Source organism: Scomber japonicus, chromosome 23, assembly GCF_027409825.1.
Source record: "Scomber japonicus isolate fScoJap1 chromosome 23, fScoJap1.pri, whole genome shotgun sequence".
NCBI lineage: Eukaryota > Metazoa > Chordata > Actinopteri > Scombriformes > Scombridae > Scomber > Scomber japonicus.
In genome coordinates, this window is record NC_070600.1 from 6,222,667 (window position 1) to 6,247,426 (window position 24,760).

Here is a 24,760-nt window from a genome sequence, read left to right on the forward strand (position 1 = left end):
ATGGCGCCCTCTGCTGGTGAATGAGTGTCTAAAACTGATTCAATGAGTGAAAACTTGTAGAGCTTTTGGACAAATAAGAGACTTTTACAGTTGTAATTCAGGAGTGTTGACAGTGTTTAGTAGTCAACTCTTAGTACATATGAACACAAACTTGATCCAAGAAAAAATGACATGAAAATGACTCAATATTAGACATGTTTAACCAATTTATTCATGAACATACACATACAGTTATTGAGTACATTAGTATTTTGTAGCATAGCATTTTTGCCTTGACAACAGCTGCTCAAAAGGACCCAACAGAAACCCTGTCACGTCCCTCTCCGATGAACATGATCTGAACACTACCTGCAGAATGAGAAGTACCCTGGCTCTCCACAGTGGACACCATACTGCCCAACACAACCAACACTTGGCTGTTTTCACGACTTTTTAAAAAATAATGAAAAGGCTCTAAGAATGGACTGGGAGGGGAGGCAAGCTACGTTTTCTTCTCCATCCACCTCCTGGCTTTTTTAAGTATTGCTCTGACATGCTTCTCTGTGGCCTTCTGGGTACATAGGGAGGGAGGTTTTGGGGGGTGGGTGGGTTGGGAGGGTGGTGGGTCATTGGCCACACGATGGCCTTATCACGCTTCCCCTCCTTCTTTCACAGTGATAATACTGAATCGAGACTTCAGCGGCAAGAGGCTGAGGTCCACGCCAGTCACCTGACCAGTCACGAATTGGTGACACAAGAGGTAAAATGTCAACTGATGAGGGAGGGGGGGAAATGAATGGGGGGGTTGGTGGTCTTGGTAAACCTGAACCAAACATACTTCTAAACCTGGCTTGGACTCGTTGTTCTTCATCATCCGCTGTGTTACTCTATGCCCAACCCTGTCCCTACAAAGCCTCTCTGAACAGGCCAAGTGTGCCTCCCCCGGTAAGAAATAAGTAATGCACTTAAAAAAAACCCAGATCGCACAAGTTGAACTCTCCACAGAGCAGGGTTACAGTACCACCCCCGTACCCCTTTTAGGCAAAGGGTGGTTGGGGGGTGGGGGCGTCAAACTAAGTGCTGCTCACAAGGAATACTCAGACAGCTAACCGATGACAGGACGCCACTGGTACACCACACAGTAGTACAAAGTGCTATAGAAAAGACGACAGCCACGCCACTGCCAGCCTACTAGGAGCCTAAAGCACGAGATGGACCCTGAACCGGCCCTCCCGCCAAACTATCTCACCCCCCCCTTTTCCTCATCTAAAAAGGAATTCTCTGGAATGTTCAAGAGACTCGACCGGGCCGCGCTGAGGTTCAGGAGCGAACCTGCGTTCGATTTAGACGAGTGTGTCCAGTTAAAAGAGCGGCGGATTCCCTTATGAGAAGTTTCGCCCATGGTGCCAGCCAGTCTGCTTACTGGAATGTATCGAGAGTGGAAAGTAGTTGAGCACAAGTGGTGCAGGAAGTGGCCAAAAACACCGACTCCGGATCCCACGCTCAGCAAGATTAGATAAACTGGAATGGACACCCGGCTGCAGTTGGCCCGTCTGTCCTCCGTCGCTAGAGCTGGAAATGCTACAGTGCTTTTACAAGTGCTAAAGGCCCCACTAAGAATTAAAAAAAAGATTCACCTCGGACAACCAGAACTGACCAACCTGTAACTTTGGTAGGATGAAGAGGAAGGAAATGGGGCGAAGGGGGTATTATTAATTGACGCCGCCGCAATGCAGTCTAAACCACAGCTGTTGTCTAAGAGCAAATAACAACAAAAGACTTCACAAGAACCCAAAACTAGTTTAGCAGTGAAGAAACAGATTCATGCTTTTGAGGGAGGTTTTTTTTGTATTCTATCTATTGTACAGAGAAGGAGGAAGAGAAGGAAAAACAGGTCTAGTAAAATACTATGTATATTGAGCCACACAGCTCCCAGTATATTACCATGAGTTTTTTGTAACAAAAATCTTGAAACCTTTTTTTTCTTCAAATTCTCTACCAAGAAAAATACAAAACATTATAAGGCGGTAAGTAACTATTTTTTTAATTGGTTTTTTTTTATTTTTATATTTTCTTCATTTTTGTTTTGTTTTTTAAATTTAGAAGCTGTTAACAGTGCAGTTGATCCTCAAGGCAGCCGGGCCAGGCTTCACTGCTGCTTGCACTCAGCTGGGGGGGCTGCATCCTTCTGTAAAAAAATCACAGGGTAAGGGGGGAGGAAAGGTTAGGATGGACACGTCTCTAAATCTCACTCTCTCACACACACACACACACACACACACACACACACAGAGCTAAATCATACCAAAATCTGACCTACACACAGCCAAGCCACCTCAACAAAACCCAAACACTGAACAAGTCCAACAAGTAGAGTCCGAATAGGTTTCTCACCTCCTCATTATTTTAACACATGTAAACAGTCATTGATATGAATGTGGTGACTATGACACATTAGGATTACACACTAGGGTATCTATGGTTTGTCACAGCAGCATCCTTATGAATGATGATTAAAAAGTGGTTTGTTGAGCCAAATTGTGCTTTACACTTGAGTTTTTCTACAGATGAAATAATAACAGTTATCTTTAGAGGCGCAGGTAGGCAGATTTTGTTACAGTTGGAAAGCTGGAACTGATATACCAAAAAACTATTTTTTTTCTAAAATGTTGACATATTCCTTTAAGCAGTCAAACATAGTGGGGTGAAGCTAGTGGGAACTTTGATGTTAGGCTCCACTTCAAAATCTGAAATAGTACAGACATCACAAGACCTGCCTCAGTGAAGAAATGTGGTTTGAAGTTTTAAGGTGCACCAACAGTATTAACACTCAGGTGCTCAGTCATCTATAATAAGCCTACTCCTATTCTGGATTTTGAGGGCTGATGGCAATAATTTGAAGTTCATACAATCCAATAATCTCTAAGATACACAATACTTATTGGCTACCTGGAAGAGAAACTGAAATCCAAACTTTTTTAGTTCATTTATAGAGAAAGATAATACTGATATAGAAATAATAGGGTTATAAGTGCTGAATTATTTGCATTGCATTGTAAACCTATATATTTGCTAAAGGGCTTTTAAACATGAGGGCTACTGCCAAAGCTGCTTATTTGTGATTAGCTGCTACAGAATAATAAACGTAAACACTTTGGACTGAACCTCAGGCCACTCGGTTTGAATCAATTAGCTGCCAAATAGGAAGGAAACACTTGAGTAAATAAGAGAGGAAAATGCACAGAGAGATAATTAAGGGCCCCATCACAGTGTGGATGGAGGCATCCTTCCAGCAGGCACTTATAGAGGTGATGGCACCCTGCAGCTGTTCAGGCTGCTGTGGCCCGTTGCCATCTCACTGAGACCAAGGTCATTACTGCCATGGTGAGATACGTTTGACTGCTGCTCAACTTTTCAAAGTCAGAAACAATTTTGTTGTCTTGAGAAACTTTTCACCAAAATGTCAGAAATAACAGCGCTGCTTCTACTGCATAGTTGAATGGAAGCTAGACGTCTGACAGTTTTCTTGTTTGGTCAGCTGAGAGTAATCAAGTTTTAAATGCAAACAGCAGAACACAGGCTGTTATTGCTGACAATGATGGCACCCTCATAAAGAGGGAAGAGACTTTGTTGGCATTTCTAGTTTTTTTTTTGACAATCTGCCAACTATCATTTGGGCCTTTTTTCAAACGGATCATTATCCCGGCTTTAAAAGCACATCTATAGAGAAAAGAAGGGATGCATGATAATGGATATATTTTTTTGCAGATATCCAATATTTTCTAACTTAATTTGGCCGACTGCCGATGCCGAAATATGCACATATTCTTTTCACCTGGCTGAGAAGACTATTACACATGCAGTCACAGACCATACCAAGTATGATTGAGGAGGACAATATATGAAGAAGAGCTTAAGACTGGAGTTCAGGAGCTCAGCATTAAAACTTTAATGCGGGTCGAGCAGTAAAGTTTTCTTGGGGTTTTATCACAGACAGGATTAACACAAAACAAAAAGACACACTGTACCAAATCATTATTCCACTATGAACAAAGAGCTGGACTGGAGTAATATGATTTAGTACAGTGTGTTCCTTTTGACTTGTTTGTAAGGAGGAAGGACTAGGAAACTTCCTTACTTCATCCTTCACCCTTGTCCAACATTTAATAATTACTTTGTTTTTATATCTAAAGTTTGCTGTCATTTCTGTTATGTTTTCCTGCCTATATATTTAATTTTCAATATGATCAAATAAATATTTAAATTAACAGGTGGGATTTTATCTGTGATTCACACTCCGAAGCAGAAGGTGGCAGTAATGCACCTAACACCTATTACTGCTGTAACAAACCAATAGAAGAAGTAGTAGTAGATTTTTCAAACAAAGTGGTACATCCTGTCAGCCGAGGTGTTTCCTATCTGTGCAGCTGAACACAGCAGCTCCTCTATGGACTGTTTCACCCTGACGGTCCTGGTGTTTCCTCCACAGGCTCCACTTCACTCAGCTGCCTGACAGACAGAGTCTCTGCTCCAGCTGGATCCACATGGAGCGCCTGTGGCTAGCTGTGAGACCAGCAGAGCCAGCAAGGACCTGGACCATTAGGGTGAAACGGTCCACCAGGAGAAGCACGGTCAGGCGGCAGAGCACAAGCTGATAAATTGGCAGAAAATGTCTTTCTGGGACGATGAAGTTTCATTTTAAAGCCTTAGTCGGCCGATACTGATGATGTGCTGACATTATCGTGCATCCCTAGAGAAAAAAGGCAGCTGAACAGAACTAATGGGAACAGGAAGGAGGAGAAAAAACCATGGACGGATGGACCAATGATGTTTAAATGGGTATTAAAATAATAAACATCCATAAACAAACACAGAACTCAACATTTATGGCAGACAAATTCTCATCCTGACACCAAACTCAAAAACTAGCTCCAACTTGGTGGAGACGAAAGAAAAAGGAAAAAAAAAAAAAGGGAGGGCTGGACTTGGCTTCAACATACAGAAATGATACATGTGCGAATGCAGAGCTCACTATGGGTTAAAGTTAAAAAAAACCAACGACAAACCAAGTGGGGTTAGTTAGGAAGAGAAAAAAAAGTCGGGGAGGGTGCAGCACGGCGGCAGAGAGGAGAAGGGTGGGGCTCATGTGTGGGGTGAGGGAGGAGGGGTTGCAGAGAGACGGATGGAGGATGGAGGGGGGGAAGCCAAAAAATGAACGGGTAGAGGGGGTGGCGGTGTGATGGTAGTAAGCTGACAACTCACAAGCTGTACGTACCAGGATAGGGTTATTTTTCTACTGTCACCACTTAAACCTAGTGAGGAAAAATTTAAAGAGTAGCTGACAAAAGATGCCCAAAAAAGTGACTCGAGATGAAGAAACATTAATGAATAGGAGAAAAAACAAACAAACGAAAATAAAAGCAAAACTAGCAGAATACAGAATGTCAAAGACGTTTGGTTTTGTGTTTTTTTTGGTTCAGCAAAGAAGAAGCAGAGGTCATGCTGTTGTGTCACATTTACAAGCTGCTCCAGTCTGCTAGGAGAAAAAACAAACAAAAAAGCTGCTAATGTCAAATTCATCAAGTAACGGAAAACGTGTGTGTGTGTGTGTGTGTGTGATTTTAAAGTATGATGTAAACAAGCTGTGAAAGCACCACCTATGTCCACTTTAATGCATTTGAACTTTCTTCACAGCTTCATTACCTCCATGAGGAAGGCAGTGAAGCAGAGAAGTGAGCCTATAACTCCTCTCCTGTAGGTTCTGTTGAATTCTAGTTAAGGCTGAGACTAATGATTATTTTGATTTTCTGTTAATAATCGATGTTAAATAGTGAGAAAATGGGATTTGATATTTGAAAGTTTTAAGATGTTCAATTTACCGTCATGAAAAAAAAAAACACAGCAATTCACAGTAATCAGCAATCACATTATAATTTTAACTAGGGATGCACCGATTGTGAAATTCTGGGCTGTTACCGATTTTTAAAGAATTTGGCTGATAATCGATTTTTTTTTGGAGGGGGTTATGTCATATTATTTTTTCCACAGGGAAATCATTGTTTAAAAAAATAATTGTTTTAAAAGTAATTCAGCCCATCATTACATTATCTTGTTTTATAGCACTTTGTTTTCAAATGTAAAGTGCTTTACAAATGAAATGTATCATTATTATTAAATTCATGAAATAATCTTTAACTTTCACAAGAAATTGTCTTTTCTTTTTGAAAAACTGCTTCAAAATATTTTAGCCTGTTATACAATTACCTACTTAATACGAAGAGTTTTCCGTACTTGTACTTCCATAGATACTGTTGCTACTACTGTCTGAGTCTGACCGCAAATAACCAGAACATTGGCGACTGACATCAGCTGACTGCATCTTATTCACTGATAGGCCGATGTTGGTTAACAAGGTGAATATCAGCCTGTTACTTGGCTGATATATCGGTACATCCCTAATTTGAACTACACTTTTATCCTTTCATTCATTAATGTATCTGAATGAAGACCAAGTATCAACATCTACATGTCACTGGTGTCCTCATCCTGATCTGTGATGCTTTGAGGTTAATGTTCAGGTTTTTAGTCACAACATGCAGCAGTCACATTTTACTGTACTGACTGGTGTGAGGTAAGATACTGGAGAGAAGAAGTGTGTGTGTGTGTGTGTGTGTGTGTGTGTGTGTGTGTGTGTGTGTGTGTGTGTGTATCTGTTTTAGTCTGGAAGCCAAATCAAGATCGCAACAACAATAAAATGAAAGAAAAAAGCTGAAGCAAAACCAAAAAAGCTGGTGTAAAAACATGAGATGCATTTGACAGTATGTATTCTGTATGTTGAAATCTTGACAGATCATTGGAGGGGACAGCAGTTCTCCACCTGCAAGCTCAGGACACTTCTGGTGGGGTTTAAATCAAATGTTCTGTGTGATAGATTAAAACCAGCAGTATGAAGGGTGAGGGGTGACTATTGACAGCAGCCTCCTGTGAGAGCTGCTGGACCTTTAGCAAGTATTGAGCCAACAAAGTTGAGAACTGCTGAGCAAGGCCTATCTTAGGACACCAGAGATCTTTACAGAGGGGAGGGAGTGTGAGTGAGAGAGAGTGTGTGTGTGTGTGTGTGTGTGTGTGTGTGAGTGTGTGAGTGTGAGAGAGTATGTGTTGTTGGGAGGGGTGATCTCACCTTGGGATCGTAGTCTGGGTCGTTTTCCTCGTCAGCCTCCTCCTCACCTTCCTGAACACACAGCACACAGCAAACTTCAACCTATACAGTTTCCTCAACTACCTTCATGATGTCATCGATCACAGCTGGAGCCCTTTTAGAGCTGATACTGACATTAAAGAGTAAAAAATAATCTCACACATAAACACACATTTTTAATTTCAGCTCACTGATAACACTGGCTCTGATCCAGGCATGTCCTGTAACTATTCCACATTGGTGCAGGTTTTTGTTCCAACCAATGAAGAGCACGCGATTCGACCAATCAACTGTCTGAAGACTGAGATCAGCTGCCTAAATGAGTCAAGCCTGGTGTGCTCCTGATTGGTTGGAATAAAAAACTTCAACCACATGATGAACCCTTTATGGAATAGTTTGGACAGCCCTGATCTACATCACAGCACAACAACCCAAGCTTCTTTTAAAAATGGTGGTCAACATCTGCTTCTTAACATGAAGCGTGTGTGTGTGTGTGTGCGCGCGCGCGCGGCCCCGACAGTCTTACCTCATCATCTGCCTCCTCTCCCTCTTCATCGTACTGCAAAACACAAACGTGAGCATTAGACGGGAGGACAGAGGTAAACCAAAAATAGATTTAAAGCCGTCAAATATTTCAAGTTAAAAATATGTGACTTCAAAATAAACTGTTTCATCTTTTTCTAAATAAAGCCAGTTTGTGCGATAGTAACACACTTCCATGCTGGTGTATAAGAGATGAGGCTTTTGTTACTCACGTCATCATCATCGTCCTCGATGGCCTCTCCTGTGAAGTAGAGCACGGCCCGAGGTACGATGCGCTCGCGGATGAAGTGGCCGATTTCAAAGTCGGCAGCCAGGACCGCCTCCGAGTCCTCATCCTGAAGATGGACAGAGACAAGTCAGTTTATTCATGCAAGTCTTTGCTGTCTTATAAAGCTGAAAGTTGTCAGGTTTCTATGGCAACTTAAGCTGTGATTTCATACATTAACTACAGGTATTCAGTCTGTTATTAAAGTGTAGCTTAGTGTTCTCATCTATATTACTTAATTCCATTTAGTATAAAGGGTTGATTTATGAAGGTTAAGCACATATATATATATTTGTTGCTTTTTTAATACACAGTTATGCAAACAGCAACATAAATGACACCAAATCTCCACCGTGTTTTCATTCTCTGCAGGTCGTTTCTCACACAGTGGGGAAATATGTGGTTGGCTGCTTTGGAAAATGGACACTTAAGATTCCCACAGAGACAGAGCACTAAAAAGTTATGACACAGCTTGTGTTTGAGATCAAATTAGACTAATAAAAACTTTATAGACTGAGCTTTTATCCTTTGGTCCCAACATGAAGAGAAATACAGAACAAATCATGCTAAACAGATGTGATGATTTCGCTGACTCATCAGCTGATAAAGACAAAATGTCAAGAACAGTGACTCACCAGCTCTCCATTTTCTGGGACTGTAGAGGGGAGAAGAATAGAGAGTTGAATCATTTATTTCATCACTTATTTAAATGGAAACAACAGGCTGCATCAAACTGAACTGTCACTCGTCTCCTCACCCTCTGGTGGTGTGAAGAAATTGAAGAAGGAGTCGTTGGGGACTGTTTTGGTGACCGTCCTGACTGTGCCGCGGCCCTTGTGCTTCTGTTTCTTCTTGATTGTTTTCAACGTGACGTTCTTGCCCTTCGTCCATTCGATCGGGCAGCTGTGGTGAAACACGAGGAGGAGAAACCGAGGTCAGTGTCCAACATTTCAAATGGCAAAATCTGAATGACAGCCTGGATCCTGAACACTAAATGACACGCGCTCTACTTAAATTGTAGCATATACCAGTAGTCTGCATGCGAGGCGTTTAAAGAATCAGTAAATTGTAACAGTCTGCATGTAAGGGGGCTTAAAAAGAAAATTGGTAAGCTATAGCATCTACCATGACTTTACATGTGAGGCGTTTAAATAATATCAGTAAATTATAGCGTCTCCCCATAGTCCACATGTGAGGCATTTAAACAATATCAGTAAATTGTAGCGTCTACCAACAGTCTGCATGCAAGGGGGATTAAAAAGAAAATAGGTAAATTATAGCATTTACCATTACTTTACATGTGAGGCATTTAAAGAATATCAGTAAATTGTAGCATCTGCTGATAGTCTGTATTGTGTGATGTTTAAAGAATATCAGTAAATTGTAGCGCCCACCAATAGTTTGCATGTGAGGCGTTAAGAGGATATCTGTAAATTTTAGCTAAATAAAAACATGGGTTACACTCTCCCCCTCTAAAATGCATGAGTCTCAGCATGTACATCAGTCACACACCCTTCCACACAAACACTGAATGCACCTGAATATTCTTTTCTTTTTTTAGATATAAATTGTAAACACTGGAAAGCAAATCAGTGTGAAAATGAGACTCGGAATTTAACAAGTTTTGATTTCATGAAAATCTTTAGAAATCCTTTTTTAGATCTGTTTTACACTTTGCCAGTTTTTCCTTTAATAGTCCTTCCATGTATTTACATTCAGTAATGATGTGTGTATACAGTTAGTGGCAGGGTCCTCCATTCCTGCTCTGGATTCAAACTGCCTTCACACTCAAAACACACTAAGTGACTGGCAGTAAACGATGCAGCAGGTAATCCAGCTTAACTTCATCTAGCAGATAACAGCCTCACTGTTTGCTGTCTTTACATCTTAATAAGACTATTAAATTACTGTTGGTGCTAACCCAACCAGGATGGCTTTCATAGTGATTAAGCTACAGGAAACTTCATGTATTTATCAAGGTGGTTCACACTAACTGGAACTGTCATTTTCTGCTTTAAGTGGATCACTTTGAAATATTTCAGGGAGTTATTCTGCTAATTACTGACAGACATCTTTATTAAAAACACTATAAGCCCTCAAAATTCTGTACTTAGTATGAAACCACAAAGGATTTTAACTACAAAGCTTTGAATTTAGATCTCACTTCATTCCTTCTATTCATCCTGACAAGCTGTACCACTGCTATTCATTTGTAATCCTGAGGTGCTGGACTCACCCTGTGCAGCACATGATCTCTGGTCCGTCGAAGGAGAAGGGGTCGGTGTCGTCGGGCTCTGACCTCATCTTGTAGGTTTTCGTCAACACTGTGTTTGTGAAGAAGTCGTTGGGCTCAAAGTGGAACTCTAACGTGAAGCTCTGGAGACGACACACACACACACACACAAAGAAAGAAAAGATGATTTTTAAAAAAGCTAACACAAATTTATACCACATAAACACTGTGTTTCATGCTGACTCACCATTGGCTGTCCTGGATCTGAGAATTTCACTTTGATATCTTGTAAATGTTTAAGGATGGGTTCATCGTGTTCCTGAGGAGAAGAAACAGAAACAGTGTGATTAAATTCTATCTGAAGGTACACAACAAAATCCCTGTCTTTACATAACTCAGCCAGCAGGTGGAGCCAAAGTCTGATTATTCATGGCTGGGATCTTCTTCAGTCTGTGACCTATTTTCTGTGTGTGGATCAACGTACCTGCAGCATGTCGCTGAGCAGGTCCACGTTTTTGAAAACCGTTAACCAGAACTCGGGGATGCCTTTGGGGTCCTCCTTCTCCTCGTCCTTCTTCTCCTCCTCTAACTTGGCCTTCTCCTTCATTTCGTCCTGGGGAGACAGACATTTGCTCTTTCAAAATAAGGCTCACTGAAGCTTTTTTTTTTTTTAACATACCACCACTCACGATTACAGAACCCAGGATTTGGTGATAAAAGAAAAAGAGCATGAGCAGAAGCTATATCTAAACACCACAGAGGGGTGGGGGAGGGGGTGCTGCTTTAGATCACTACACTGATTCCATCTGGTGTTTTCCATCTGAAATCAGTGGTAGCGATGACAAACTTTAATCCTCCGCTCCTGATTTTTAAGCTTACATGCAGCGTTGCCATTTTGGGAACTGCAGCTTCTTTCTTTTCCAGGTCATAGAGCTACATGCGTAAAAACTCAAATCAATGAAAGCAGAAGAGAACTGAAAAAATGGTAAAGACGGGGAGGCATGCAGGTGTATACGTCACCTGTACCTGCTTACTTACTGTCAGCTCTTCCTCCTCATCTGCCTTCCATTCACATTCCTCGTCTGTGGGCTCGTAAGCTGCTTTCACTATGTCGCTTCTCTGTGAACGACAGAAGAAGAAAAGAGTTTACACCTTTGGATCCAGTGTAATAAAAAGACAATTAAACCCACGCTGTTAAACACTAATTTGTTAAATCAAGTGTGAGTTGTTTTAATGTTTCTGCCTGCTGATTTTCACTGAAAGGACATAAAGTGGGAAACGCTGGCTATTTATGGTAAAGCTGTTTACATGCAAACAAATGGAGGATTTAATGCTGCATTAGTGACCCGGGGAAACATGCGGGGGTCGACCGCTGATGTACAACAGCCGGTAAATTTGACTCCTTGCGACAAAACTGGCCAGGATGGAGATTAAAAGTCGGGTTAGCGTGCTCCTTTCTGCTGCGTCATGAGAGTGAAAGTGGTCCTAACAGCTAGCTGCTTTTATCATGTGTTATAATTCAGAGGCTGTTTGAGTCTAATCAGGATCAATGACCAGCTGCTTCACTGTGTATTATTAAAAGAGGCCTCTGGGTTAAGACTTCATCTAAATTCAGTGGATCTATTGGTGTAACCTTCAGAGGACGATCCTTAAAAAAAAAAAAAAAAAAAAAAAAAAAAAAGGAATCACTCACTACCCCTCTAATTAGGACACTGAAAATATTTAAACATAATGTGTGTTCATTAGTGTCATATTTATACATTGATAACCATCCTTCACTATTAATGCTAGTGGAATCCCTCGCATCAGTCTGGCTAAAAGCCTCTCTGGAGTTAGCACTGATATCACAGGAAGGAAAAAAAACATGTAAAAGGAGAAGATTCCTATTAAAGAATCAAAGATTTCTACATTCATGTATGAATAAGATTTAAAAGTGATGGCAGCATTTATCTTGACATTTATCAGCCATAAAAATCTGCAGGTTTTTTTTTTGTTTTAAACTGGATCACAGTGCCTTAAATCTGAGTCGAGTCTGCTTTTAAAGATCAGGATCAAAAGACAGTATTGGTGTGTGTGTGTGAGTGTGAGTGTGACTCGACAAAACAGCAGCATACATCAGCCTCCTCATGGCTACAGATGCTGAGGGTGAGACGGCTGAATGTGTCAACCACCTCACACATCTGACAGTACATGAATCATCTGCATCATGTTTCCTTGTCCAGCTGCTCCTCACATGGACACACTCCTAACTCTGAACATAGATAACAGGGCAGCAATTTACCTCAACAAGGGGCCAGATGTTTTCTGAGATGATGCTACTATTCAAAATATGTATCCATCATAACGGTTTACAATTCTTTTGACATGTGTTTCTGTAAGTTAAGTAGAGCAAAGCTGCAGGAATACATCTATCAGTACTCTAAGACACAATAAACAAAGTGTGTAATTAAAGGACGTACTTTGTCGAAGAGGGGCTGGTAGAGGGCGGCGTACTTTCTCTCCAGTTCATGTACTTCTTCGTAGAATTTGGCCTCGATGTGGGCGCATTTCACCTGCAGGTTCTTCAGGGCGTTCACACGTCTCTTTACAACCTTTGGTAAACTGTGACATGAGAGAGAGGAGATGTTGCAGTTACATGTGCTGACTTTTCATACAATGTCATTCAAGCACAGATGATTTTCTTAATATCTAATTGTTTCTTTCACACACACACACACACACACACACACACACACACACACACACACACACAGGACCTCCCTGCACTTACTGGAGTGAAAATGGCAGCAGAGAGCAGTACTCTCCCCAGAGGATCTCCTGTAAGTCAGGGTGGCCTTCAAACTTCTAACTGCACACTTCCAACTAAACTCAAAGTATGCTGAGAAGCTTTTTATTGAGATCTGCTTATTTAAAAACAGCGGAGGGAAGAAATGGGGCTTTATTTGTACACAGGGTTTATGTGCTGGAGTGATTCATGGCCTGCTGGTTGCTGGTGTGAGTGATGCAGCGGCTGCATAAACACATCACTCAGAAAATGCCATGTCAGACATTTTGTCATTTTGAAATACATTCCTAAAATAAAAAGCTAAACCTACTGCACCCCCACCCAAAAAAAGGACAATTCTCTCATTACACAGCCTTGTCAGTCTATGGCAGCATCATATACATGCAAGTATCTAAGCTCTGATTTGTGACGCGTTAATGAGCAGAATGTAGGCATCAGTTAGTAAAGGAGGGCTGGGTGACATGTCCAAAATCTCATCTCAATACACATCATTTCATATCCTGATGTAGCACATTTTAACTCCATTACAAATGATAGTTGGTCCTCTCACACTGAGCTGAAATTAAACGAGAGCACATAAAATAATCATAAATAAATAACCTAACATAAATAAAGGGTGTCTGCTGTGTTCTGCTGTCATTTATAGTCGCCATTTTTGATCCGAGTTAAACTGTGAATGTCTTTCTATGGTCCAATCCACACAGAGCACACATGCTAAATAGAGTTAATAAATAAAAGGTTAAATGAATTACATGGGATATTTTTGTTGGTTTCTTGCTATATAATTGAGTTTCTGCAGGTATTTTATAAATCAGACTGACCGACTAATTCTCCAGCAGTCATTTTTTTTAAAGATCCTCGGCAACAGAGAGCTGCAGAGAGGGGCTGCACAGAGTCGACTTTCTCTGCAGTGTGGTAAATTAAAAAAAAAAAAAAAAACCCCGCCTGCACTATCCTGGCAGGGGAATACATGTTTGGTCCCCTCAGCGCTTGGATGCTGTAAAGTGGCGAGTTTTGTTGGCTGCCAGGCGTTTGACGAGCTGATCAAAGAACTGCTTGCTGATGGGTTTTTCGCTGAGGAGAGGAGGAGCGGTGGGTGGTGCGAGCCTGCGGCCAAGACGCTCTACTACACTAGCGGCAATTCGGTGCACCTCTGCTCTGAGGTCAGTTTAACACTTTACAGAAGCAATTAGTTGTTTTAAACTTAAGAGTATTTATAATTGCTCAACAAGTTTTTGGCAGATGTCTTTGTGATCCAGTCTGCTGCCGTTTTGAAGACATTAAGGATCGCTTGCTTGTTATCTTATGAGTATTAATAGTCAATGGGAGCCAATCGAATTCGAGCTGGACAATGGCTGTGTATCAAAGTGATGCGTGTGAAGCTGCGCCACCTCTTCCTCTTTGAGATGGTTAATTATTAACCTGGTGTGGGCTGACACTTGACATTATTCTCATGTGAACAGGCGGTGTTGTGAGTGAACGGTGACAGCGGCAGACTGTGTGAGGCTTCATCCTTCCAGCTTCCCGCTCCATGTGGTTGGAGTTGTACTGCTGCTGAAGTGAAGCGTCACTAACCTTCATGTGAACTTACTTTACATAAAAAGGCATCACAATTGAAGAGGGAGTCACCGCTTTGAAAACTCATTTGCATGCAAGTACGCAACAGCTGCATCGACACTGTTGTTTTGAAACTGTTGCTGAGCACATTTTCATATTATAAACACATCAATTATCTTTATTATTGAGCCTACATCTGATTAGATGAAATTCATTGTTTTCCAAGAATGAATTGTAATCTTTTCCTGACCACTACACATCAAAAAATAAATCAAAAATCTAATTACTTTGTTTTTCTTTTAATAGCCCTCCTCTCATTTCTGATTGTACCCACTTTATTTTAGAGTGATTTTATTTCTTTATTACATTTTATTAATCTTTCACTTTATTTGGATATTCTGAATTTTTACATTTTTATCTTACCTCTGGTGTTTACTCACTTCCTGTCATTTTTTGTTTTTACTATGTAAAGCACTTTGTTACATTCAGGCATGAAATGTGCTATGCAAATAAAGTTCAAGCAAGATAAAGCAAACCTTCCTTTCTTTTTCCCTTATGTACACCGTTTTGTTTGTTGCTGTATATTATGTGTTGTTTATTTAAATATATAATTAAAATCAACAGCAAGTCCACTACTGTAAAAGCATCTTTCCTGCTTTACTGTCCGTCAGCAAGACGTTGAAAATCTGTCAGCTGTGTACATGGAGCACAGTTCATGTGTTTAAGATGAAGTTATGACCAAATATGACATCTCTCACCTCTCCATGTAGCCTGACGGAGAGCCGTTGAGACCGTCGAGCCTCTCTTGCAGCGCAGCCAGGATCTGTGGGTTCTGCATCATCTGCACCGTCAGCTGACGAGCTGAAGACACAAACACACACACAATGAAGTCAAATCAGGAGCATCAAAAGGGATTTTTTTTTTGCTCATTTTTTGATGAGAATTGACCCTAAAATTAAAGCTTAATTAAACAATTCATGTTTGTGACAGTAATCACCAACTGTACAAGACTACCTTTTTTTTTATAGTCAAGAATTACTTGATTATCTCTGCAGTACACAGGTATCAAACTGATTTTATCTCAAGGGCACCATTCAGCCCAATTTGAGCTCAAATGGGCCAGGCCAGTAAAAACACTGCATAATGACGTACATAAAAACAACGACAAAACAGTCAAAATATCATAATTTACTATAATAAAGCTAATTTTCAAAAAAAAATAAACAGCTTGAGAATCAGTGCAATCAACAACATTATGGCTCAGATTATTCAATATATACATATGTTCAATATATGAATGCTTTAAATATGACCACAATATGTATGTTTGTTTTTTTCTGCTCAGGGGGAATAAACCTTAATCAGTGGAAAAATTGGAATTATTTTTCAGCAATTTATGTAGTGGGCCCGATTGGACGACCCCTTAGAAGGCCGGTCCTGGCCCACGGGCCTTATGTCTGCTGTAGTATATAATAAGGCGTTCTTTAGAAAAAAAAAAAAAAAAATGTAATGCACATCTCATCACTGTTTGTTGTAGTCTGACTGCCTTTATTTAACATGGTTGTTTCCTGCAGGTAAACTCTAAACAACACCTGCTTAGTAGTATTGTGTGCGTACTGTCAATGTTCCATACACACAAGAGGTGGCTGCGCTGTGCTTTAGTGCAACCAGACAGGTGACAGATGGTACAATCCGAGTGTCCGACACATAGCTTGCGCCTATCAGAGCTCAGTCAGATCACTGCTGGCAGGTGAGAAGATTAAAGCGATTGGGAGTCACTTTTCTCTGTTGGCACATGGGGGGCTTTTTCAGCTTGTAATGTGTTACCAGTTAAAATAGATCAGCTGTCCAAGACTCAGCATCCAGTCGAATAAATACACCGGTGCTCGTCTTAATTCACAGAACGCAGGCCAGGTGCTGCTTGCTTTGATACAGAATGCTTCGTTTGGTGAGTGAATTAATGGAATCGAGTCAGATTGAGCCGTTTTGTACCTGCTGACTATGACACCATCTTTCACCTTAAGCAAACTACAAATGAGAATGACTAAAAAAGGTGTACTGTGCAGGATTTGTCAGTGAGTGAATGTAAACACAAAGCATTTTTAAAGTTGGTCCCTCTTGCCTGGCTTGATCAGAGCGAGCTGAGAGCAGAGAGAGAACAAGCAGTGCCGGCAAGAACAAAGCCATGAATTAAATACATTTTCTGATTGTTCCATGGCTGTTACGTTCTACAGCGCAAATGAACACGCCCACACCTCCGCTACAACCCTGCAGGAAGATGCTGGATTGTGTCTGAATGCAGAGCTTCATCCTGTGCCCTCTATCAGACAGACACACAGACCTGCTGCTCTTTGTACATTCATGACAAAGACACAGAGAGCACATAGGAGCAGAGTCCTGACCTCACACCCTGCTTGCCGTTATTGGCTGGAGGTTACACACCCACCGGCTGAAGGGTTGACGCAATGAAATGTCGCAAAGCAGTAAAATCATCGAACTCGGAGGAGCAGCTTGTCACCAAAATGAGAGCAGCTGGTCCACGTTAAGTGAGCCTGGACCAAAGTTGTCACTAACTTCAGGACTAACCTTTTCTACTTTAGCTGGGTGACAAGAAGCGAAACATGGGAACTTGGCTTGGGTCTTGAGTAATTGTAGCATTTATTTAGTCAATGAAAAAATGGCCTAACATGTACAAATGCACATTGCACTGCTACATTCACAGCTACAAGGTTACTGCTAACTTGGAGCTAACCCGACATTTGAATGCAACAGAGCCGCTGTTAATGTTCTGACTTCCACCTGTGATCTTCCTGCTATTACAAGTCAAAATGTCTGCTGTGGAAAAGCCGATTGCAGCCTCTATTCTCCTAAAATCAGACACATCAAACTTTATGATAGTGACCTTTAAGCTTACAGACACACAGAAGGTCCACATTTTGGGTGGAATATCCCTTTATTCATGCACCTGATGTACACAAGCCACTGCAGCTCAACTTTTTTGTCGGCTGCATAGAGCGAGCCTTCAGTATCACCATGACAGAGTAATCATGTTAACACACAAAACACTGAGAGCCTCTGAAAGGTCACGGTGGCATTTCTCCTGAGCTACTTTTGCATTAAGCTCGCAGTGCTTTCTTTTTTTCCCCCCCCTCTCTCTCTCTCTCATTCCCCTTGATCCACTGGCAGTTTGTGTGTACAGCCAGTCCCTCTGGAGGCCTGACCGGTTTAGGGTAATGCTCTGCAGTCAGAGAGGAGAGCTGATGTGACACTGTACATTATGTATTTATTGCTGCTGCTTTTGAAAAGGGCCGGGCCGCTCTGCCTGGCTGGAGCTGTTGTTGCATCCATCGGACACGGCAGACATGTTAACATACACTACGGGGGGTTCGAGAATATATGACTTTGCCATCCTGTGGCTTCAGAGGCTGCCAGTCATAATACAGTATAGAGAACTAGGTTAATAGCCTCTGATAGTTAGCATTACATTAGCTGCAATGAAACAGGGCTTGTGGCTGAGACAGAAACAGCTGAGTGTGCACCCACTCTGTGATAAGAGCTGTGTGATAAGTCTATAATATTGATACAGGTAATTTCATATCCAGATAACATTACATATCATGACACAGCACAATTTCACATAAAGAACTCATCGGTTTCACAGCCCCTCTTTTAGGTATGAGCCCTTTGTTTGTAGTCTTGAATGAGTCTGAATCGTTTCATCTCTGAATGAGCCTTCTATTAAGTCTGCCTTTAAAAGAAGTCTGATCAAACTTGCTATAAATAGAAGAGGCCAAACAGCCGTCTATATCCATCCACAATGAGCCTGGAGGAGACTAATACATGAGGAAGCTGTCTGAATTATTTACGGAGTGTCAAAACGGACGCATAAACAGCATCGACATCCCAAATATAAAATGGATTAGTGCCCTCCAGCCCTTAACTACAAGTCAAAAATCCTGCAAATAACTGTAAAAAATAAATAAATAAACTAAAACTTTACTGATATGATCTGTGGCATACCTTTGCTGTTTTCGTCTTCTCCCGTCTCCTCTTCTTCCACTTCCTCCACGTCTTCCATATCTGCCGGGTCCATTTCAGCCTGGTCTTTGCTGCAGGAGGGGGATGGACGTTATTAGAAATCAGAAATTAATATAATAGAGTAGCTGCCTGGATTTAAATGAGTAGGCAGCTGTTTGGCGCTTATGGAAAGCTCTGACACCTGAAGTTACATAATGTGAAGTTGCATCTGTCGGCACGATAATGAAAAACAAGCGACGGCTGCGGCTTGCTCTTGGAGCACATTTGATAGTAAAACTGAGGGCATGAGGCATTTAGCTCCCAGATGATACAATAGAATTCTCTACTGCTTAAACCAAGGGATGCAAATGGAGCTGTAAAAACAGGAGTCTTTGTTGCCCTGTGATGTTGTTCTAAGCACTGAAACATGACACTCTGGCTTTAAGATGCGGTGCGGGAGAGGCTCGGTGCTGAAAACAACACGGCTTCACCAGCTTCTCCTGTCAGTCTGTGGCACCAGGTGGAAATCAATGGTTAACGGTGGGAGAATATGTGTGTGTGTGATGTGACCAGTGCTCGATCGCAGCTATCATTGGAACTGATGTTATAAGGATGTGTGTGTTTGGTCAGCCTGATGTTGCAACCTGAGCCTTGGGCGTGGCATCCCCAAAGCTCTGGACTTTGTAAACAACTTTTTTTTGTTCCCATGAAGACTCATTGAGGAGCGTCTGCTGCTTTAACTTCAACTTTTTAAAATCACGTGGTACCTCTGGACACGCCCCAGATCAGTGATGTCATAGCATGCGTTTTCCTTTTAACCATCAAAGAGCTTCAGGGACCCCTAACCCTAACCCAACATAAGACCAAAAGAGGAGAAAGTGGTTAGGTAGTAACTATCAGAGGATATACTTACTTGTCAATGTCTGCCATCTTAGCTGAGTCTCAAGTGATGCTAAGAAAAAAAGAGAAAAGAAATAATCAGTTCAGAAACACTGGAGGACACAAACTCATTCATTTTTTAACTAACATTTGAGTGTCATTAGATCTGGGTCAAAACAACATTAGCGACTAACTCTTGATGTTAATTTCGAGCTACTTAAAGAGCACTACAGGGATGATGTTACCGTTAGCGACGCATAATAAAACATCAGTTAAAAACCAGCCAGTGCTATAGCCTGTAGCCTCTTACAGCAGCTGATTGTAGTAGACTTTAATTTACATTTTGATATGAGCTGATCCATCTCCCCCCCCCTTCACTCCCCTCCATTCTGTGCCGGCAAATCCTCTGCTTTACCAAAACAAACAGATACTTTACATGATTTCCATTACGTAACCTAGATTTTTACATATAGGCTTAAAAAGAAGAAGCTCCCTCGTCCCCCCGACTGTTTTGATGGGAATAAAATTAAAATGAGCGTTAAGGGTAATCCCACTCCTGCAAAATACTGCTGTGTGTGCACTACCCCAACCCCCCCCCTCACTATCCATCTGAGAGGAAATGCATAAAAAATACATATTAAAAAAAGGAGCCCTGCTACACACCAGTCAACACAACACTTCACTGACAGCCTGAATCCAATGAAAGATCAAAGCTGAACCTTTTCTCTTTTTTTTTTTTAAGCCCCAACTCACAGCTGTACAAGATACTTGGAGATTGTTGCGACACACGGTGCTGTTATACTGACAAATATTAGCACGTCATTGATATTTAAGCATTTATTTTTACATATGCTGCACCTGTTTACCTGCCACTAAAGTATCTAATAGTACTACTACACTAAAAAGCTGCTACTAGCTATAAAACAGCAGCATGAGCTTAGTTTTGCTACAATAAAGCCCAACTCAGTTACCATGCAGACGTGTCACCTCGCCGCAGGATTCAGGCCTGAACAATCATTTTTCATTACATATATATTTGACTATTATTTTACTTTGTTTAATGGTGATACAGCAGAAAATAGTTCAGTGTCATTGTTCCCTTTTTCCCCTCCTTTTGAGGAAAGCTCTGTGAGATTAGGCGTTTCACAACGAAGAAGAAGTGGGTAAGTGTTTTGAGCTGTTTGCCAATCCTTTGCAGGTGACCCAAAAAGTGACGTTCTGGCTGGCATCGCTTGCCAAAAACTGAGATTAAAGCTCCGTGTGGCAGAGCGGAATCACATCAGGTCTCTCCACAACACGTGATGTTTAGTTTTTGATTCAGCTCTTTTAAACTCCATGCTCTAATAACTCCACCAAAAATAAAATAAAAAGGTGTATTCTGAATGATTTATTAGGTTTTGTGTATTGTGGTAACTTCAGTTTAACATGCTTTGAAACTACTTCCTGCATTTTTTTATGAAAACAATCACGCAAGGACTTGGAGGCCACCCCCCAACCCCCTCCCCCTCTACCCTTTCAGAATCGTCATCCCTTGTGAAAGATGGATTGCTGCAAGACCTGCATCCACGGTCGGTATCGATAAGATGGATCATGACCTGGAAGTGAAGCTGGTGTCAAAATTCACAATCTCTTAAAAGGAGGCTGTTTGCTTGTCATATGTAACAGAGACATGTGTGCAGTTCATTTAAGGTGGAGGACATTTTTAATGCTGGTGCTGCTGCATCAGGACAAGACCCACTAACGATCTGTGACAGTTATGGCTATAAGACAACCCTATTTTAAAAATATCAGTAGCCTCCGTCAAATGCCAGGCGATCGATGCTGAACTTATGCACAGGGTCATCCTAATTTAAAAAAAGAAAAAAAAGAAAAATGTTTTGGTCTTCTCGCTGCCTCAGCAAACCCTGCCTGTGAAGCGCTCTCTCCACATTGGCCCAGCAACAGAGCGCCAACTAAAAAAACTAAAATCAAGCCCTGGACTGAGAACAAGGCGAACCATGACGGCAGTGTCCATGAAGAAGACGAAGCTGTACTGAAGGAGCATCTGTCCCTCTGTACCCGCTTGACCTCCTGCAGGCAGCAGCACAATTAGACATTCCTTAAGCTCATATTGCCCGCTACCCAAAAAATAACACCACCTCGCCTATGTTGTACTGGCATGTGCATGTCACCATTTATGACATGCTTGTTGATATTTGCACTGTATATTTATTTATAATCATCTGTCAATATTAATGATCTTCTGTACCGTTTTGGCAATATAGAGTTCTGAGCTGCAATGCCAATAAAGCTTATTTGAACTTCAATGTTTGACTTGCCACCTCTTTTGTTTTAAAGTGCTATAGTTTCTTATGGGTCTTATAGGTGGATGAGACAACCAATTAGCCACTATTAGACAATCCCAGCTACCAACTGACAGCCTATGTCATCTGATAGGGACACAACTGGGAATTGGATGTTGTCATAACACAGGTGTCTTATAACAGTTTTACTTTCTTTTTCTTCCCTCCCTTAGGTCGCCTGAAATCTGGCACTACCTGCAAGTCAGGTCTGTCCACAATCACATGGATAAATATCTCAATGTACAGACTGAGGCTAAAGTGGCTAATCCTGGTGTTTGACTGCCACCCTCCTGCTGCCTTTCCACCTTGTCAAGTTGTTACTGCATTCACCTGCCATCACAGGAGTAAATCAGTCCCTTATTATTAGACGGCGACGGCGGCTCAGGGTCTCAGATGATTGGAAGGGAAAAAAATCTTCACAGAGGGATAATAGCTTGTATCTAAACTGTGAGGCGTCCTTGAGGTTGTTTAAGATAAAGAGCATCTTGACTCTATACATTCGCTGGCCTACATTCAGCTAATACAGCTTCAACTACACTTAATGCAGCCACTGAGCTCAAGAACAAACATGTGACACATCAAATCATGTCCTACTTCATATTGGGTGATGATGGATGAGGACACCAGTCTGTGTGGTGATTCTTAACTTCTTTCCCTGTTAATGAGGCGACGGCTTCTAATGCCTTTATCTTCTTAACAATGGCTTCGTTGAATAAGTTGCACAAGCTGGAAGGAGTAATAATAGCACATGCCTTCTATCAATAAGTCTTTAAATATGTGGGGGGTAAGATGACACCCAACACCCCAGACATCTTGCATTCCCTTTAATACCAAATTATTGATGGCAGAGTACAGTGGAAAAGCTCTTAGCAGTGGTACATATGATGACAGGGCAGTTCAAGTCAGGCTCAGTAGTTGCTTTCTAATGGACAGAAATATTTGCAGGTGTATGTCACTGATGCCTGTAGAGCAGTTAGGAATGCATAAGAGTGGGGACGCCTTTACATATTTTAGCAACTATGCCATATTTTATTCTTGTCAATCCCACATCCTTACCTTAGGATGTGAATACACTGTCTATTTTAGCACCATTTATGTCCATATATGTGTCCAATGAATTGTGTTTAAAACAATAGCAATCTTAAGCACCATCATCTCCTGAGGAAAATATCCACCTTTGATCTGTTCCAAGTGATGACTCACGATATGAGACATTTGGCAAACCACAACAGCATTCATGGAAGGGTCATACAGAGTAAGGAATGTAGCAGCCATGTGCACACACAATAGGCTGTTAGAGCAATTAAGAGGATGTGACAAAAACATCAAATGTCAAAAAAAAGGTGGTGGACACATGTTTTCGTAGCTATTTCACATATTCAATGTAAGTGGTCAAGCACACTGACCAAAGTCCTTCCTGTGAACAAGCTTTTTTTCTTCCTCCATCCTAATCCTGCCCTGCGACCACGTGTTGCATGCTCAAGTATAGCAGACCATCAATGACTCACATTTAAGAAAAAAAGCCGCGTCTGCCGGCTCTCACCCTCAAGCCACATTTTCAACTTCATGTGGGCCAAGCGAGCCGGCCAACCTGTTGAAAGGATAACCGGCCCACATCCTTCACAAAATAGGCTGACTCCCCTCTCTGCTACTAAACAGGCTAACTTTAGCCGGCCTTGCCGGTCTTGTCAGTGCACTAGCTTATGTGCCGCTAGCTTCGTGCGCACTACTTGGGCTGAGCAGAGTGGGAGGAACAGCTCCAGCAGCAGACACGGGGCCGTGGGTACAAAATGTGGGCCGGTTAGGAAGTGGGTGCCAACGCTCCGGTACCACGTTTAAAAGCAGGCTCCATCACACAATACCGCCGGCTATCCGGTTAACCCGACCACTGTGTGTTGTATCCTTAGAGTCTACGGTTACGTCCACAGTTCCCCACCCTTGTAACATCCTCCAAAAAAATAAGGTCAAGTCCAAAAAAAAAAAAATACAAGATACAAGACACGTGTCAACAAATGTCGAAAAACGCCGACAATTACAAGAATTATCCGGTGGTTTGTCGTTTCTGTGAATGCAATGGTTGTCACAGCACAGCGAGGCAAATGGAAACACATATATAATCGCTGTTTTGTTATTTATTTCTTATCTCGTTTAACGTTAACACACACACACACACACATCATGGTGGAGCCCTTCTCAATGGCTGCTGCCGCTGTCTGACTTGACTAGCATTAGCAAAGCAGAGCCGTCTCCTTCTGCCACGGTTTAACACAGCTGTAGAATATCTATTTAACTTCGGTAAACGACAAGCAAGTTCGGGGGGCGCCGGCGCCGACGAAGCCGTTCCCATGCCATGTCCTCCTCCCCCCCTCCGTCTCTTACCTTCGCTCTCTGGCCGGAGGCTGGGCTGTATTAGGCGGCGCTGCGCAGTGTCGCGGTCCCGGGGAAGAAAGAGACTCCGCTCCGATGGCGGTAAAAGGGAGAGAGATCCCGCCGCCTGCGCTCATATACATCCGACGTCATCACGTAAACCGGCAGTCACCGGGGCAACGCTGCTTATGGGAGGGGCGGTGGAGAGGGTCCCCCTAGGGGGGAGCAGGGGATGAGGGATTATCCTCATCATCACCCATCATCTTCATCTTCTCCTTCACATCTGTGTGGCACTCCTCTTCACCACCTCATACTTAATAATAATAATAAAATAATAATACATGTCATTTATACTAAAAGTGTTACAGTATAATTCACATAAAGAAAATGATCATAATAAGAGTTAAGATGATAAATCAAAGCTGTTTCTTATGTGTATCATGTTCTACCTCTTCCTCCCCCCTCCTTATCATCATATTTTTTCTTCATCAGCCTCTTCCTCACCATTCTCATTCATAATCATCTTCCTCAGCATCGTAATCATCATGATTGTCTCACCATTGCAGCTACAACACCAGCAGATTCTCCCTCAAGC

The 24,760-nt window shown here is 41.8% G+C and overlaps 1 protein-coding gene across 2 annotated transcripts; it reads right to left on the reverse strand.

Moving 5' to 3' along the window:
* Nucleotides 1-193: 193 nt before the first annotated feature.
* Nucleotides 194-24,263, reverse strand: nap1l1 (nucleosome assembly protein 1-like 1). Of its 2 annotated transcripts, none has more exons than XM_053344203.1 (15): nucleotides 24,178-24,263; nucleotides 19,491-19,529; nucleotides 18,581-18,669; nucleotides 15,319-15,421; nucleotides 12,678-12,819; nucleotides 11,245-11,337; nucleotides 10,703-10,831; nucleotides 10,466-10,537; nucleotides 10,222-10,361; nucleotides 8,743-8,888; nucleotides 8,621-8,640; nucleotides 7,933-8,055; nucleotides 7,704-7,736; nucleotides 7,160-7,210; nucleotides 194-2,167 (listed from the first exon to the last, which is right to left on the reverse strand). In XM_053344203.1, the coding sequence occupies exons 2-15, from the start codon at nucleotides 19,505-19,507 to the stop codon at nucleotides 2,129-2,131; spliced, it is 1,197 nt and encodes a 398-aa protein (XP_053200178.1). In that variant the 5' UTR covers nucleotides 19,508-19,529; nucleotides 24,178-24,263; the 3' UTR covers nucleotides 194-2,128. The 2 variants fall into 2 exon arrangements, with proteins under 2 accessions (XP_053200178.1, XP_053200179.1); XM_053344204.1 differs by having other exon boundaries at nucleotides 11,257-11,337; nucleotides 24,178-24,255.
* Nucleotides 24,264-24,760: the final 497 nt, after the last annotated feature.

What these genes read in the sequence shown, in the direction of transcription:
- nap1l1 (XM_053344203.1), bottom strand. An exon ending in AGAAGACGAAAACAGCAAAG is followed by an intron (nt 15,422 to 18,580) that starts GTATGCCACAGA and finishes TTGTGTCTTCAG; the next exon opens with CTCGTCAGCTGACGGTGCAG. An exon ending in TCGAGGACGATGATGATGAC is followed by an intron (nt 7,737 to 7,932) that starts GTGAGTAACAAA and finishes TGTGTTTTGCAG; the next exon opens with TACGATGAAGAGGGAGAGGA.